General features: G+C 44.6%; 1 protein-coding gene across 1 annotated transcript; it reads left to right on the top strand.

Annotated features, from left to right (window-relative positions):
- The first annotated feature begins 8,731 nt into the window (after positions 1-8,731).
- Positions 8,732-14,827, top strand: LOC119330748 (protein ENHANCED DISEASE RESISTANCE 4-like). The gene is made up of 5 exons (XM_037603875.1): positions 8,732-9,372; positions 10,218-12,270; positions 12,381-12,441; positions 12,538-12,761; positions 14,440-14,827. Exons 1-5 carry the CDS (start codon positions 9,204-9,206, stop codon positions 14,492-14,494), a joined length of 2,562 nt encoding a protein of 853 aa, XP_037459772.1. The 5' UTR covers positions 8,732-9,203; the 3' UTR covers positions 14,495-14,827.
- Positions 14,828-17,960: the final 3,133 nt, after the last annotated feature.

Raw genomic sequence — 17,960 nt, 5'->3', positions numbered from 1 at the left:
GTGAGCCTCGATCATGTCATTGGCTTCACCAGGTTGTTCCAAGAGAGCAACAAAGTGCTTCTTGGATTTACCCTTGAGCTTACTCATAAAGGACTCAAATTCATTTCCTCCTCATTATGCCCCTCATGTTCATCAATGCAATCCGTCAAGGAAGGATTAGTAATGATGGTAGTTTTGATGTTGGGGGTTACCTTGTTGGTGGCTTTGGCCATGAGGCACTTGGCGGTGATGTTCTCATTGGGTGAGTCGAAGAGAGACACCCGTGGAGTTGTTGCAATGGCAACGGAGGCCATGACAACCGACTCACCGTCTTCATCATCATCGTCCTCATTGTACTCTTCTTGTGCCACCATCACCTTGGGAGGGATCTTCTTGGTGAAGTTGCTCTTGTTGGGGAAAGACTTGGCCTTGTCTTTTCGGATGAGTGCCACCATTGTCTTCCCTCTTCTCATATGGGCATTCCGCAACAAAGTGACTCACATTGCCACAATTGTAGCATGTTCTCATTCGAGGCTTGCCCTTTGCACCACTTGAGTTGTTCTTGTTGAAGTTGGATCTCGTGTTCTTCTTGTTCCAAAATTGCCTTGAAGCGAGAGCCATGTGGTCATGATAAGCATATTTTGTATCCTCGGGATTGCTCTCCTCTTCTCCCTCTTCGTCCTCTTCTTCCACACTAACCTTGGCCTTCAAGGCAAGGTTGGGCTTCTTTGCTCTTTGAGAGTGTAACACCGCATTGTCGGCAGTCTTGTCCAAGATACTCATAGCCACAAACTCATCCAACACCTTACTTGAGGACAAGGTGTGGAAGTCCGACCGTTGACGAATTACGGAGGACATGGCCTTGTGGTAAGGCATCATGGCCTTGAGGAATTTGCGCTTGATCCAATTGTCATCTGTATCCTTGCTCCCATGATCTCAGAGTGAGAACGCGAGAGTAGTTAATATCTGATAAATCTCACGAGGTTCTTCATCTTCTTTCATTGCGAACTCATCGGCTTCATCTTTCACCACTTCATAGTTGGAGCGTTGAATGCTTGCGCTTCCCCTGTAGAGGGAAACAACATGGTGCCATGCGTCCTTGGCCACGATGAAGGGCCGGAGATGAGCGAGATCTTTGGGTGGAATTGCATCTTGGATGATGAAGAGAGCATTCTCATTGAATTGGTTATCCACGGCTTCTCTAGGGGTGAAGTTGCTTCGGTCATGCGGATAAAAACCTTCTTCAATGATTCTCCAAAGGTTAGTATTAACATGGTTCAAATGATGCTTAATGCGATAAACCCAAGAATCAAAGTCCTCATTTTCACAATCTTAGGGGGAGGACCGACATGATTCAAATGAGTGGAAGGAATCGGTCCACCATAAGTAAGTGGAGGTTCCACATGCGCAAAGATGTCGTTGCCAATTTTACCACTAGAAGAAGGAGCCTTTTCACTAGTAGCTTCCCCCTTGTCGAAGTTAGCATCCGTCACCTTGTTAGTGGGATCACCCACTTTCATAGGTGCGGTAGATAGTTTAAGCCCTTCTAAGAATTTATTAAACATGGTTTCAACCTCGGTCGTCATGGAGGTTTTCAATGTGTCCAAAGCCGCATTAAATTCCTCACGAGAGATCGTGGTTCCCCCATCGGCCGTAGATGAGAACGGATTCACACCGGAGTGCTCCTTCTCACCGTCTATGGTGTCAACCATACTCTTTGGACGGTAAAATCCTTAATAAAGAGATGAGGCTCTGATACCAATTAAAATGATCGATATAGTTGACTAGAGGGGGGTGAATAGGCAACTAACAATGTTTAGCTTTTCTTTACCAATTTAAACTTTGCATCAAAATAGGTTGTCTATATATGCAACTAGGTGAGCAACCTATATGATGCAACAACAACAAGCACACAAGCAAACAAGGGTTATAATACAAATAAGCTTGCACAAGTAAAGGCACGAGATAACCAAGAGTGGAGCCGGTGAATACAAGGATGTGTTACCGAACTTCCTTCCTTTTGAGGGGAAGTACGTCTCCGTTGGAGCGGTGTGGAGGCACAATGATCCCCAAGAAGCCACTAGGGCCACCATATTCTCCTCACGCCCTCACACAATGCGAGATGCCATGATTACACTATTGGTGCCCTTGAAAGCGGCAACCAGACCTTTACAAACAAGGTTGGGGCTCTCTCCACAACTTAATTGGAGGCTCCCAACGAAACCATGGAGCTTCACCACAATGGAATATGGCTCCGAGGTGACCTCAACCGTCTAGGGTTCTCAAACACCCAAGAGTAACAAGATCCGCAAGGGATTAGTAGGGGGAAATCAAATTTCTCTTGGTGGAAGTGTAGATATGGGCATTCTCAACCAATCCCTAGAAAATCAACAAGTTTGATTGGCTAGGGAGAGAGATCGGGCGAAAATAAGCTTGTGGAGCAACAATGTAGTTTTGTGGAGAAGAGGTAAGTCTTCTTGGAGAAGAAGACCCCTTTATATAGTGGGGGGACACATCCAACCATTATGCAGCCTGCAACCCGCATCTGGGCGTACTACCGTTGCCACAGCGGTACTGCCGTTGTGGCAAGCAGGCATAGGGTAACCAGGGCAGAGGGAGAAGATGTACACGCACTAGGGTGGTACTACCGCTAATAGAAGCGGCACTGCCGCTCCCTACAGCCGGTGGAAAACAGAGGAGGGCAGCGAGCTGAGCGGCAGTTGGAATGGACGTAGGAGCAGTACTACCGCTAATATAAGCGGTACTACCGCGCGCTACTGCCGTCCCTACTACCGCTCCCCTGCGTAGTCCTTTACGGAAACTCGACACGAAAAAATCGAGACCACAACAGGGGCGGTAGTACCAGCGACCCTTGATCTCAACTTTACTTTTAACTTTATACTTTACAAGTTTCATCACTGATTGGCACATAAAGCATTTTCATCATCACAACTCAATTACCCATAGAATCAGACAACTACAATATACCTCCCTGTTTTTAAACAAATTCTGTTTCTTTTGGGCCTCTCATGATTCAGGAGTCATAGGCTTTCCCTTAAACCCATGCCGCCTAAGTGTTCCTTGAACACATTGGGTGGTAAGCCTTTCGTAAGCGGACCCGCAAGCATATCCTTTGTCCTTATATGCTCGAGACTTATAGTGTGATCCTAGATTTTATCTTTCACAACATAATACTTTATCTCTATTGTTTTGGCAGCATTGCTCGACTTGTTGTTGTGAGCATAGAATACTGCGGGCTGGTCGTCATAGTACATCTTTAGTGGTTTGTCAATACAATCTACCACTTTCAAGTCGGGTATAAATTTCTTTAACCATATCGCCTGCCCCGTGGCCTCAAAACATGCTATGAATTCTGCATACATCATGCACGATGCAACTATTGACATTTTGGAGATTTTCCACGAAATAGCCCCTCCAGCGAGAGTGAACACACATCCTGACATGGATTTCCTATCATCTCTGTCTCCCACAAAATCTGCGTCTGAATACCCTCTTATCTCTAGGGAATCAGATCTCCTTAGATACCACTATCTAGAGGCTTGCCTTAATCCATAAATGGATTTATTTAGGCGGCATCCCATATATTCCTTGCCTTCCATGATAAAACCTTTGGTTGTTTCATGTAAACCTTTTCTTTTGAATCCCCGTTGAGAAATGTCGTCTTTACATCCATTTAATGTAACTCTAAATCAAAATGTGCAACTAATGCCTTATGCCATTATGATTCTGAAGGAATCCTTACATGAGACTGAGGAAAATGTCTCATTATAATCTATCTCTTCTCTTTGTGTAAATCCTTTTGCCACAAGTCGTGTTTTATACTTTTCTACATTCCCTTTAGAGTCATACTTAGTTTTGTAGACCCATTTACAACCTTCTGTTTTGGCTCCTTTAGGAATATTCTCCAAGTCCCAAACATCTTTGGAACTCATCAATTTCATTTCGTCTTCCATTGCCTCTAGCCACTTTGATGAGTGATGGCTTCTCATGGCTTCTTAATATGAAGTGAGATCACCTTCCATACAATCCTTTTCTGTGTTATAAACTTTATAATCAGTAGAAATAGCTGACCTTTTGGGTCTTGCGGACCTTCTAAGGGCCTCACTCCTAGGCTCATTCTGTGCCTCACCTTCCGGCACATCTTCTAAAAGTGGCTGCTGCACCTCCCCTTCATGCTCAATAACAAGTTCAGTCGGCTCCTGATAGACAGGTTTCGGATCTTCTCCCATAGTTGTCATGGTTGGAGTTACAACAGGTGCTTGCATCGCAACCTCGGGGATTGTCGGTGCAGGTACAACAGATAGTGAGAAAAATGGCTCCCGAATCATTGGATTAGGTGCATGCACCCTCTTCTCCTCAAGATCAATTTTCCGAGCTACCATGCCCTCCCTCATCATTTTGTCTTCTAAGAAGACTGCATGTCTTAATTCCACAAACTTTGTGCATCTCTCTGAACAGTAGAAACGAAAACCTTTTGATCTATCAGGATAGCCAATGAAGTGGCAACTGCCTGTTTTGGGATCTAACTTTGCAATATTTGGATTAAACACTTTTGCCTCAGCCGGGCTCCCCCAGACTCTCAAGTGCTATAGAGAGGGTACTCTTCCTGTCCATAACTCATACAGTGTTTTGGGCACCGACTTGCTTGGTACTCCATTGAGAATGTGAATGACGGTTTTAAGCGCCTCCATCCATAATCCCAATGGCAAGGTGGAATAACTCATCATACTGGGCACCATATCCATAAGTGTACGATTACGCCTTTCAGCTACTCCATTTTGCTGAGGCTCTCCTGGCATTGAATACTGGGCCACTATGTTAGTCTCCTGTAGGAACTTTGCAAAAGCTCTAAGACTTGGCCATATGGAGTGTGCCAACCGTAGTACTCCCCCCGCGGTCAGATCTTACTATCTTTATTCTTTTATCATACTGATTTTCAACTACAGATTTGAATATCTTAAATTTATCCAACGCTTCAGATCTTTCTTTGATTGGATAAATATAACCATATCGGGAGTAATCATCTGTGGATGTTATGAATGAGTCGTAGCCATCCACACTTTTCACAGGAAATGGTCCACAAATGTAAGTGTGAATGATTTCTAGTGTTCCTGTGCTACAGTTTGCACTCTTTTTTGATTTGTTTTACATACTTTCCTTTAATGCGATCTATGCATTGCTCTATGTCTGAGAACTCTAATGGAGGAAGAATTTCATTTTTAACTAGTATTTCTATTCTCCCCCTCGAAATATGGCCCAAGCGACAGTGCCATAATTTCGATTAGTCATGAGTTCTCTTTCTTTTCTTTTGTTCTTTACCCGACGCAGAAACATGCTCATTCACATTACACACGGAATACACTTTTTCACACAGTGATAATAAATAAAGCTCATTGTGAAGTAAAGCATCACCCACATAAGCATTATTAAACCATATGGCACACTTGCCATGTCCAAAAAAACATTCATAATGATCTTTCTCCAAACATGAAACACTAATCAAATTTTTGTGACAAGAAGGAACATATAAAACATCTCTAAGCAAAAGCGTGAATCCATCAGCTAACTCCAGGGAGATGTCGCCGACAGCTTCAATTTCTACTTGAACTCCATTTGCAACCTCAATGCATCTTTCACTTCTTTGCATAGTCCGCGTCGAATGAAATCCCTGTAATGAATTTGCAACATGAACGGTTGCACCTAAGTCAATCCACCAAGTACATTTCGAAAACTGTGTATACAAGGATTCATTACAAAGGAAACAATTTGTCTTTGTCCACTATTGACTTCAGCCAAACAGGGCAATCTTTCTTGTAGTGCCCAGTCTGATTACAATGGAGACATGTGTCTTTGTCCACTAGAAACGACTTTTGCTGATGCTGATGGTGCGTGGGACCTTTTCCATGTGGCTTTGGAGGGGAACCTTTGCCACTTTGATTGTAGTTCTTTTTCTTATTATCATTCACATAGTTCAGAGAACCACCATACGTGGTTTTAAATCTTCACCATACGTGGTTTTAATTCTTTCCTCTTCTTGCACACACATATTGTGCAAGAAGAGGAAAGATTTCAAACCACGTATGGTGGTTCTCTAAACTATGTGAATGATAATAAGAAAAAGAACTACAATCAAAGTGGCAAAGGTTCTCCTTCAAAGCCACATGGAAAAGGTCCCACGCACCATCAGCATCAGCAAAAGTCTTTTCCAGTGGACAAAGACACATGTCTCCATTGTAAGCAGACCGGGCACTACAAGAAAGATTGCCCTGTTTGGCTGAAGTCAATAATGGCAAAGAGAGGTAACAACATTGTTTCATTTGTAAATGAATCCTTGTATACACAGTTTTCAAAATCTACTTGGTGGATTGACTCAGGTGCAACCGTTCATGTTGCAAATTCATTACAGGGATTTCATTCGACGCGGACTATGCAAAGAAGTGAAAGATGCATTGAGGTTGCAAATGGAGTTCAAGTAGAAATTGAAGTTGTCGGCGACATCTCCCTGGAGTTAGCTGATGGATTCACGCTTTTGCTTAGAGATGTTTTATATGTTCCTTCTTGTCACAGAAATTTGATTAGTGTTTCATGTTTGGACAAAGATCATTATGAATGTTTTTTTGGACATGGCAAGTGTGCCATATGGTTTAATAATGCTTATGTGGGTGATGCTTTACTTCACAATGAGCTTTATTTATTATCACTGTGTGAAAAAGTGTATTCCGTGTGTAATGTGAATGAGCATGTTTCTGCGTTGGGTAAAGAACAAAAGAAAAGAAAGAGAACTCATGACTAATCGAAATTATGGCACTGTCGCTTGGGCCATATTTCGAGGGGGAGAATAGAAATACTAGTTAAAAAAGAAATTCTTCCTCCATTAGAGTTCTCAGACATAGAGCAATGCATAGATCGCATTAAAGGAAAGTATGTAAAACAAATCAAAAAAGAGTGCAAACTGTAGCACAGGAACACTAGAAATCATTCACACTTACATTTGTGGACCATTTCCTGTGAAAAGTGTGGATGGCTACGACTCATTCATAACATCCACAGATGATTACTCCCGATATGGTTATATTTATCCAATCAAAGAAAGATCTGAAGCGTTGGATAAATTTAAGATATTCAAATCTGTAGTTGAAAATCAGCATGATAAAAGAATAAAGATAGTAAGATCTGACCACGGGGGGAGTACTACGGTTGGCACACTCCATATGGCCATGTCCTAGAGCTTTTGCAAAGTTCCTACAGGAGACTGACATAGTGGCCCAGCATTCAATGCCAGGAGAGCCTGAGCAAAATAGAGTAGCTGAAAGGCGTAACCGTACACTTATGGATATGGTGCCCAGTATGATGAGTTATTCCACCTTGCCATTGGGATTATGGATGGAGACGCTTAAAACCGTCATTCACATTCTCAATGGAGTACCAGGCAAGTCGGTGCCCAAAACACTGTATGAGTTATGGACAGGAAGAGTACCCTCTCTACAGCACTTGAGAGTCTGGGGGAGCCCGGCTAAGGCAAAAGTGTTTAATCCAAATATTGCAAAGTTAGATCCCAAAACAGGCAATTGCCACTTCATTGGCTATCCTGATAGATCAAAAGGTTCTCGTTTCTACTGTCTAGAGAGATACACAAAGTTTGTAGAAACAAGACATGCAGTTTTCTTGGGGGACGAAATGATGAGGGGAGCATATGGTAGCTCGGAAAATTGATCTTGAGGAGAAGAGGGTGCATGCACCTAATCCGATGATTCAGGAGACATTTTTCTCACTACCTGTTGTACCTGCACCGGCAATCCCTGAGGTTGCGGTGCAAGCACCTGTTGTAACTCTAACCATGATAACTATGGGGGAAGATCCGGAACTTGTTCGTCAGGAGCCGACTGAACGTGTTGTTGAGCATGAAGGGAAGGTGCAGCAGCCACTTTTAAAAGATGTGACGGAAGGTGAAGCATAGAATGAGCCTAGGGGTGAGGCCCTTGGAAGGTCTACAAGATCCAAAAAGTCAGCTATTTCTACTGATTATAAAGTATATAACACAGAAAATGTTCGTATGAAAGGTGATCCCACTTCATATGAAGAAGCCATGAGAAGCCCTCACTCATCAAAGTGGCTGGAGGCAATGAAAGACGAGATGAAATCGATGAGTTCCAAAGATGTTTGAGATTATTCTTAAAGAAGCCAAAACAGTAGGCTGTAAATGGGTTTACAAAACTAAATATGACTCTAAAGGAATGTAGAAAAGTATAAAACACAACTTGTGGTAAAAGGATTTACACAAAAAAAATAGATTACAATGAGACATTTTTTAGTCTCATGTAAGGATTTCTTCAGAATCATAATGGCATTAGTTTAAATTTTGGCATTTCGGGGAATGGAGGACTGCCTTTGGAGATGCCGAGAGTCCATTTTAAGCTGAGGAAATGGGATCATCCCATTTTGATCATCACAAGATATGCTGTCGGAGCATGATCTAGGCTTGGGCGCCCTCGGGCTTTGGACATCCAGAGAGCAACAAACAAGCTAGTAAGACGGCTGTTTTGTCCGGATAAACGTGAGGAAAACAAAAGAGCAATACTACTAGTCCTACTACCAACACCAAGTTCCATGCAGTTGGAGAGGAGCTGCTCGGTCTTTTCCCACAAAAGAACAATATTATTCTCTCCCCATCCCCTCACTCTTTACTTTACTCCTCACGACCAGCTTTACTTCCCGCAGCGGCGGCAGCCCCGAGAAGGCGGAGAGAGAGAGAACAAAAGGCATCGAGCGAAAGCAGCCAAAGCGCAAGGCGGGCAAAGGCGAGGCGCGGCTTTGCTCTCAGCTTCAGCTCAAGCTCTGCTCAGGCGACGCCGACCGACGCAAGAGAGAGAGAGAGAGAGGGCGGGATGGATGGAAGCTTATGATTGCCTGGACCTCGGTCTCTTCCGCTTGTTCCCTGGCTTGGACCAGAGCACCAGGCCTGGCCTTTTCCACTTCTCCCCGGCGAGCTGAGCTCTGCTTCAACTCTATATCTCTCTCCTTCTTCTTGGTTCCTCCCCCGGTCAGTCAGTCGGTCGTACCGCTGCCCTGCTCTTGGCGCCTTGCCGTTGGCGTTCTTGGGCTCCGGCCATTGTTCTGGTCAGTTCCTCGGGGTTCTCGCTTCTTGGAGTCCGGGCATTGGCGTCGGCGGGTGAGGGTTGAAGGAATCACTCACTCCGTCGTCAATGGAGGGGGAGGAGGGGTCGGGTGCCTCGTGTTCCGCTTCCGCCGCGGCGGCGGCGGCGGCCGAGCAGCAGGTGCGGGTGGTGCGGTGCCCCAAGTGCGAGAAGTTCTTGCCGGAGCTGCCCAACTACTCCGTCTACGTCTGCGGCGGATGCGGCACCACTCTCCAAGGTCGCTCTTCTTTCGCCCCCTCTCTCACTCTCTGTTTATGTTACCTCCATGCCCTGCATTGTGTTTTGTTTCTTCTGTTATAGTAGTATATTTCTGCCGCATCAGTTTCTCTGTTTGGATTAATTCGTTCAACTCTAGTTCCTACTTTTTGTTTGCTCAACTCTAGATAAGTCCAAGTAAAAAAACTCTAGATAGATTATTGATTGATTTCCAGTTTATAAAGATCCCATATCTGCAGGGCAAGTTTTTCGCAGATTTTTCAAGTTTTTGTTTTGCACATTGCAAAATATTTTCTTTTCTCTTCCTTGTTTCCCCTTGCTCCAATTAGTGTTTTCTCTGAACTTATCTCATTTTTCCTGAAATGTGCGAAACCTCTGATTCTTAACCTGTCTCAGAAGCTTGTCTTTAAAATCTTAACCAATCATCTGAAGCTTCAGAACTTGTGGGAAGTGCGGTGACATTTTCTTGTTTCCACTGTAGAATATTTGGTTCAGAAGTTTTGTCTGGTCTGAAAATTTCCAGATCGTAGGAGCAGAAACTTCTCATTTTGTTTGACTCAGTCTTGAATGAAACCGAACGAGTGGAACAGAATCGGACACTAAACTCTGCCACTTAAATTCCGATCACACTTTTATATGTTGGTTGTTAGGCGCGCAAACAATTTAGCCCAAACGCAGTGCTGTTATGAGAAAAACTGTGTTGCACGTTGTATTGAGGACTGCCATTGAAAAAAATTTACACCTATGAAATCTTCCATTTCTCGATTACTTATGCTAAATTTTATGTCTAATTCGTGACAGGGAAGTATAGAATTAACATATTTCTTTCTCCGTGCAATTTTACAGCAAAAAAGCACTCAGCACCCGAGACTACTTGTTTGGACAAAACTGACGTTGTACATGTGAAGTACCTTGAAGTGCTGGAGAGTTCGCCAGAGAAGAAGGAACCAGTATCTGAAGCTAATTTTGAAACTATCTCAGAAGAAAACTCTCAGAGAGTCCAAGCTACTCCCGAAGAGAGATTAGTAACCCAAAGAATGATGCCAGAACACAGAGATTCCAGATGTAGTTCTGGTGATGACCAAATCCCAAGAGAGCCAAGCAGCTTGATGTTTGAGGCCACGCTTAGAGATGACGGCACGGAGACGGAGATTCGGGAAGCCAAGTACCGGCGCATACGGAATGAGGAGAAAGGAGAAGTAAAGCAGCCAGTGAGACCAAGTGACAGATCTCGTATCTCTGTAGTCGACACCATTCCTCCTAATGCTTATCTTGGTGAACACCAGATGAAGTCAAGCTTTGGAGATGCAAATGGTAGTCAGCGCGCAGACGGGAGGAATATGGACGGTCCTAGCAGTGTTAGTGGGCTTGAGAAAGACCGCGCCGAGCTTTTACGGATGCTTGATGAGCTGAGGGATCAGGTGCAGAGATCCTGCGAAATCACTGAGAAGCCCAGTGTAGGCGCCTCCACAAGTAGAGTGGCGGATGCCTCGAGCTCATACAGTCCTCATGAACTGCTGAGTCGGTTGCGGCACGGCTCGCCTCAGTTACAGCGGAACGGTTCTCAGTGCTCACCATCCTTGAGTGGGCAAAATCCTGGCGTTCCGCATACTTATGCTTCAGTCCCCACACATCAAGATCTACATGGATATAGAGAGCCTGCCACACACATGGGGGCTCCTTGCTATCCTGTTGGTCAGTATCCATGGAGGAATTGTGACAGTTATTTCTTCGGACAGCATAATCATGACCCTCTCGTCTCTTACCACCATGGCGGTTTCTACCACCAGCCTGCTTGCTCTTGCCTGCATTGTCATCACCGTGAGTTCTTGCCTGTTCAGGGGGCTCCGGTGGGTTTCAATCATCACAGGGTGCCATATCCTGGGGCGTACCCAGTTAACGGTTCTGTGATGTTTGGCATGCAAAATAACAATTCGAGAGGCATCAATGCTTCGATTCACCGCGGTCACATGAGGGGCAACCTGAGCAAGAAGCCTCCGCAAACATGTGAACCGATTGCCTGCGGAGCCCCATTTACCATATGCTACAACTGTTATGAAGTGCTGCAACTTCCCAAGAAGTGCCCCTTGCCGGGGAAGGATGAGTACAAGCTACGTTGTGGGTCATGCTCTCATGTGATCGTGGTCAAGCTTGATGGAAGCAGGCTTGATGTTTCAGCGCCTTCGCCAATTTCGCACATGTCTGCTGCTAGTAGAAATAACTCCAGTGATGTCCAAGGAAGCAATGCATACTCTGCTACTGATGAGAGACTGCTTCCGCTTTACAGCTTTTCTGCAGGGAGTCATTGCTCTCGAGAAAGAGATCTGCAATCAAACTCAAGTGACACAGAAAAGGTGCAGGGTATATCATCGTCTTCTAGCATTTTTGAAGATGAGAATAATCCTGCGAGATCTAATTCACAGAGGGGCACCCCTAGGTCTAGTGATCTGCCCGTTGAAGCCCAAGTTGTTAGCCGTGTTCCGAGTTTACCTCTTCATCATCATTTTGCACATTCACCATCTGAGAGGGTGGTTAATGGATCAGGAAAAGGAAGCAGAAGTACCCGGTCTGAGCATGAGAAGACAGTATTGACTGAAACTTGTAGACACAACACTGTAAAAGATGTACGTGTAGTGAGTGTGATGAGCCTGTCAGATGATGAGTACGAGGATCCAGACTGCAGTCAAGATCCCGGTGTTGGGGCTCAACATGTAGATCGCTCTATTGCCACGAAAACGGGTGATTCATTCTTTACCAATCTCATGAAGAAGAGTTTTAAAATCAACAACGGAATGGGCAATGGCAGAGCAAAGGTATTCATTAATGGCTATCCCATCTCCGATCGTGCTGTCAAGAAGGCTGAGAAGATTGCCGGACCAATCTATCCTGGTGAATACTGGTAATTTACACCTTTATTCATCTAAGTCTCTGTTGATACTGCAGTTGTGATCCAAAATATAACCCTCTAGCATCATTGACATCTGACATTTTCCTTGTATCTTTGTTTAGGTATGATTACCGTGCAGGGTTCTGGGGTGTAATGGGCCAATCGTGCCTTGGCATGATACCTGTAAGAAGAGTTTTTTTTATTTGGAGGGCGGTTAATATGTTTGTCTTACCCTGCCATATCTTCATTCAAGCTTTTAACTGGATTTCCATATTGCAGCCCTACATTCCGCAACTTAACTATCCTATGCCCAAGAACTGCGCCGGTGGAAATACTGGTATTTTTATCAATGGGAGAGAACTTCACCAGAAAGATTTCGACTTGCTCGTGGGTCGAGGTCTCTCAGAATCTCCTGACAGATCATATAAGGTTGAGATGTCTGGTAAAGTGTACGATGAAGTCTCTGGTGAAGAACTTTATTGTCTTGGCAAACTTGCACCAACGTAAGTAATTTATACCGACTTCAAATCTTTTCATTTCAGTTTACTGTTATAAGTTCTGATGAGCAATGCTGCAACCATTTTATGCTGTTATAGTAATATGTAGCATGCTCATGCTCCTTTAACAAGCCGATGTACAAGTACTTAAATCTTGCTATTATGACCATCTTAATACGGCTGTCAGGAAATCTTTTGTGTTGATAATTTGGTAATCTTTTAGTATGTGCTGTGTGTTGTTCGGCATGCAATATGGTAAGAAAAACCTCATGATTTTTATGTAAAGTACTGTTATCTTATAATCATACAGTTGATGATATATAGTTCTGGAACTGAGTAGTAGTTCAAGACAGATAGATTGTGGGTTTTTCGGATGCTTGCCTCCCATTTCATGCCCTCTCTTGTTATTACTCCCTCCGTTCGGAATTACTTGTCTCGGATATGGATGTATCTAGAACTAAAATACGTCTAGATACATCCATTTCTATGACAAGTAATTCCGAACGGAGGGAGTACATATGTTAACTACTGATTGTAACTTGGGAACATCGATTTAGATGCTATTAATTTTGTATGGGTCCTATGCCACATCAAGATCTTCTCATGTTACACTTATCACCGTGCGATTTTGTCCTGTTTAAGATGTCAAGTCACTGCCACATATTTTTCTACCGTGTTTAGAATACCTACCATGGGGCCCGTCATAATTAGGGACCCTAATTCAGAAAACCACCACTATTTGATTTTTTTGCAGATAATCACCACCATTGTGGTGACAGTTCTCAGAAAACACTGATCCCTTAGTAACCACATATTGACACAGTTTCTGACCGATGGGGCCCGCTGTAAGTGCTGACATGGCAAACAAAACATGACGCTGTTGAACTGGCCGTTAAACTAGAAGAAGGGGGCCACTAGTCAGCGTATCATGCGTTTCACGACACGACGTGGACGCTACTGCCGTCGAGCGATGGAGAGGAGGCGAGGCAGGTCAACGGCGAGCAGCGCCGCTCCAGCTTCACCTAGCCAGACCACCACCGGGTGCTCGCCTGAATCCAGGCCGCGCCTCCGGCCGCCGATTCATCTACCCAGACTAACGCCGGGATCTGGCAACGCCTCGAGGCGGCGAGGTAGAATAAAAAACGGCGGGGGCTGCGACGGCTAGCCTCGCCGGCGGCGACCGGCGGTCTGGCGTGGGATCCCTTCGGATCGGGGCGGCGGCGCAGAGCAAGGGAAGGGGAGGACGACGGCGCAGAGCAAGGGAAGGGGAGGACGACGGCGAAGTGGAGCGGTGGGAATTTATTTTTACGGGGTGGAAGTTTTTTTCCCCAAGAGAGGAGAGAGATAACACTGACATGCAGGCCCTTGTTTGTTTTGACGGTCAACTAAACTGGAGTCAAACGCCGTTAGTTTTAGTTGCCACATCATCTCTTACAGTGGTACCTATCTGTCAGTTTTACAGTCAGCAAGTATTTATCTGAGTGATCAGTGTTTTCTGAAAACTGTCACCACAATGGTGGTGGTTTTTTGCAAAAAAACCGAATGGTGATGGTTTCTTGAATTAGGGTCCTCAATTGTGGTGGTTTTTTACAATTTACTCTATTGATTTAGTACTGTCATGGTCTAGACTCTTTAGAATATCTGCATACTTGAGTCTGTGCTGACAGTTTGTTTACGCAAACAGTGTCGAGAAGATGAAGCGCGGTTTCGGTATGCGCCCCCCAAGGACCATCCGTTGAGAAAGAGGGGTCAAAAAATTGGCCTCAGGATCTGGGTAACTCACCGCGCCAGAACTGGGGATATCGTGGTCCTGGAGATCATTCGCCGAGTCGGTCGATAGACGATAGCCCACATTGTGGACTACATAAAATCATTTTGCAAGTTCTGGTTCTCCTATGTAGCTATGATGTGTGTGTGTGTGTGTGTGTGTGTGTGTGTGTGTGTGTGTGTGTGTGGTGTGTGTCTTTTGCTGACTGCAGTTATTCCGCCTGTCTAGCATCTATAGTAGATATGTAATCGATCTATGTGATTCTGAACTGACGGTTCTCTGAGAAAAGCTCAATGTGAAGTTATGTGTTGCGGCTTGCTTTACCTGCCGCTACTCGTCTCTTTTTGCGCCACACTCCCGCCAGCCACCGGCGGTGGCTTCTTCCGCCGCCTCCAGCGTCCATCCTCTTCATCCGCCGACGCAGCCATCGGAATCCCTTGCTACCTACTCTCACACGGTTTTTTTTTTGAGACAAAACTCTCACACGGCTGTCCTCTCTGTTAGAAACTTAGATGGGCTTTAGGCCCATATATCAACTACTCCATCTGTTTTTTCTAAATATAAGCCTTTTTAGAGATCTCAATGTGGACTAGATATGAATGTATACTTTTCAAAAAAAAAATAAAATATGAATGCATATTTTTCGACAAGGGGATATATTAATACACAGAGATACCAATTACACCCAGCCTCTGCAACGATGAAATATCCTAGAGACATTGCGGATGCACACAACCCATAAACAAAAAAAAAGAAGAAAAAACAAAAGATCTCGCTACAAATGATCAATTCCTAGTAACTGTAGCACAAACCACCACCAAGACAACACCCCGAAATTCAAATTCTCCAAAAGCGATGCATCCAAGACGGAAACAGTGCACAGGTGTCGTCGTCACCCGATCATATATCTTAGATTTTCACCCTCGAAAAAATGCGCGCTCTCAAAACAATGCCTTCAACAAGGTCACTGCTAGGCACAACCAATTAAGGCGAGACCTTGGGTTTTCACCCCGAAAGCTAAAGACTCTGAACTCATCCTATGCCGCCACCCCCTCTTTGTCGATGCCGCTGCTACGAGTCACGAATCACCAAGCAAATTCCTCATCGCCTCGAAGACTAGATCCGCCATTACTAGACCTCTGACCTCAGCCACCATGACGTTATTCGCCATTGTCTTCATCGTGGAAATCGAAATACCGACATGTTCCATAATGTCAGCAATTAACGAAGCTTTGAGTCAAGCCCTCCTGAAGCCACACGAGCTGAAATATGGACGCACATGATTGAATCCCATCCGATCCAGGAATCTACAGGCGCCAAGCACCTAATGGAGATCTCCGGCGGAGCCTTCCGAAACTCGTGAAGGGCCAAATCAATGAGGGTCGGCATCAAGCAGAACACGGTCTTGGCGCTAGCAGAACCCTAGGACCACCTCCATTGATTGTGCAAGCATGCGCGGCCCCTTTGCCAAGCCTTGTGGCCTTCAGATCTGGGCAGCAGCACACACAGAGAGACAAAGGAGCCTCAGCCAACATCGATTCAGTAGTGACCAGCGCACAACCAAGACCCACTGCCGCGTCCCACCACCACTCGCCGAGCCCCGCCACCGCATGTCGCCTGAAGGCTGCAGCCGTCGTGGCCACGGAGCATCGCCGAATCCCGTCGGGAACCGCCGCCAACGCTCATGGGAGCCGCAAGAAGGAGCCCGCCACCGCCGTCTGCCACACGGGCTTCGCCCGAAGGCTTCATCTGTCGGCGGCGTGGGGAGAGGAGCAGAAGAGGCCGGCGATGTTAGGTTGCGGGTGCCACCCACGTGTCGCCCCAGGATAGGGCGGAGCAGGGGTTATGGACATTCTCTTTGGGCGCCACATATGAATGCATACAGACGTATTTTAAAAGGCAGATTCACTCATTTTGTTCTGTTTGTAGTTTGCATTGGAAAGACTTATATTTAAAAACAGAGGAAGTATTTCCTTAATACTCCCTCCGTCCCAAAATAAATCTCACCTCTAGTATAACTTTAGTATGTTGTACTAGAATTGAGACACTTATTTTAAAACGGAGGAAGTATAAATCTGCCATAGGCATTTCTGGTGCCATGGTATGAGTGAGAGTTTAGTCCCACATGAAAAGTGGGGAGAGTTCCATCAACATACAAGGAAATTTCTTCTACATCTCATTGTAGCATTAGAAAGGGAGTGATGCCCGACTAAAAAAAGAGGATGCATGCACTCCTCCATTGCTGCCTTGAGCAGATGGGCATTATGTTCCGTGAACGAGTCAAACTGATATCAGACATAGGTCATTTCAGGGGATTGATACTCCTCGACACCTTTTGTATAAGAGACTAAGACATGAGTATTCACTTAGCGAACATATTAGTACATATAATTATGTGTCATCAATACTAAAACAACACCATGGGCCTAGATGCACTTTCAAAATAAATTCAGCTTGGAAATGTAATCAAGTCTATGCATGGCGTATACGAATATAAGAACTACCAATCTATAACAATGGTGTCATGTTAAAACCAATCTACAAGGGATGTTGTGGTCAATTCTACAACCGATGTTGTGGTGAATGTCAAAACGTTTGAAGGGATAGGAGTTGGCCACTCTACCCTATCAGTCCTGCCCCTATAGAAGGTTTGAAGGAGCTTTTTCCATGAACAAATGGAGATTTTTGGTCAATGTCCAACTGATGTTTTGGTAAATGTCCAATCGGATCTACAACGGATGTTTGATCAAAACGTCATAACGTTTGAAAGAGTTGGCTACTCTACTCTGTCAGTCCGTAGCCATTATCGTTGCCGAACCCAAAGAGGCTTCAACGTCACTTCTTGTTGTTAGCTCCTTTCAAATGCTACATTGAAGGAAATATGCCCTAAAGGCAATAATAAAGTTGTTATTTTATATTTCCTTATTCATGATAAAGATTTATTATTCATGCTAGAATTTTATTGATCGGAAACTTAAATACATGTGTGATAACATAAACAAATACCGTGTCCCTAGTAAGCCTATACTAGACTTACCCATTGATCAAAGATGGTTAAGGTTTCCTAACCATAGACATGTGTCGTCATTTGATAACGGGATCACATCATTAGAAGAATGATGTGTGATACATCTCCAATGTATCTATAATTTTTGATTGTTCCATGCTATTGTATCATCTATTTTGGATATTTTATATGCATTAATATGCTATTTTATATGATTTTTGGGACTAACCTATTAACCTAGATCCCAGTGCCAGTGTCAGTTTCTGTTTTTTCCTTATTTTAAAGTTTCGCAGAAAAGGAATACCAAACGGAATAAAACTTTCCCGACGATTTTTCTTGAACCAGAAGACACTGTCGGCGTTCTGGGAACGGGGGTCCCCAGACTTGCCTGCCTGCGGCCTGCGGCGTGGCTCAAAGGGGGCCCAACACG

The sequence above is a fragment of the Triticum dicoccoides genome, chromosome 7A, assembly GCF_002162155.2.
Source record: "Triticum dicoccoides isolate Atlit2015 ecotype Zavitan chromosome 7A, WEW_v2.0, whole genome shotgun sequence".
Taxonomy (NCBI): domain Eukaryota; kingdom Viridiplantae; phylum Streptophyta; class Magnoliopsida; order Poales; family Poaceae; genus Triticum; species Triticum dicoccoides.
Note: the sequence above shows the minus strand (reverse complement) of the source record. Positions and strands in the feature narration are given on the sequence as shown.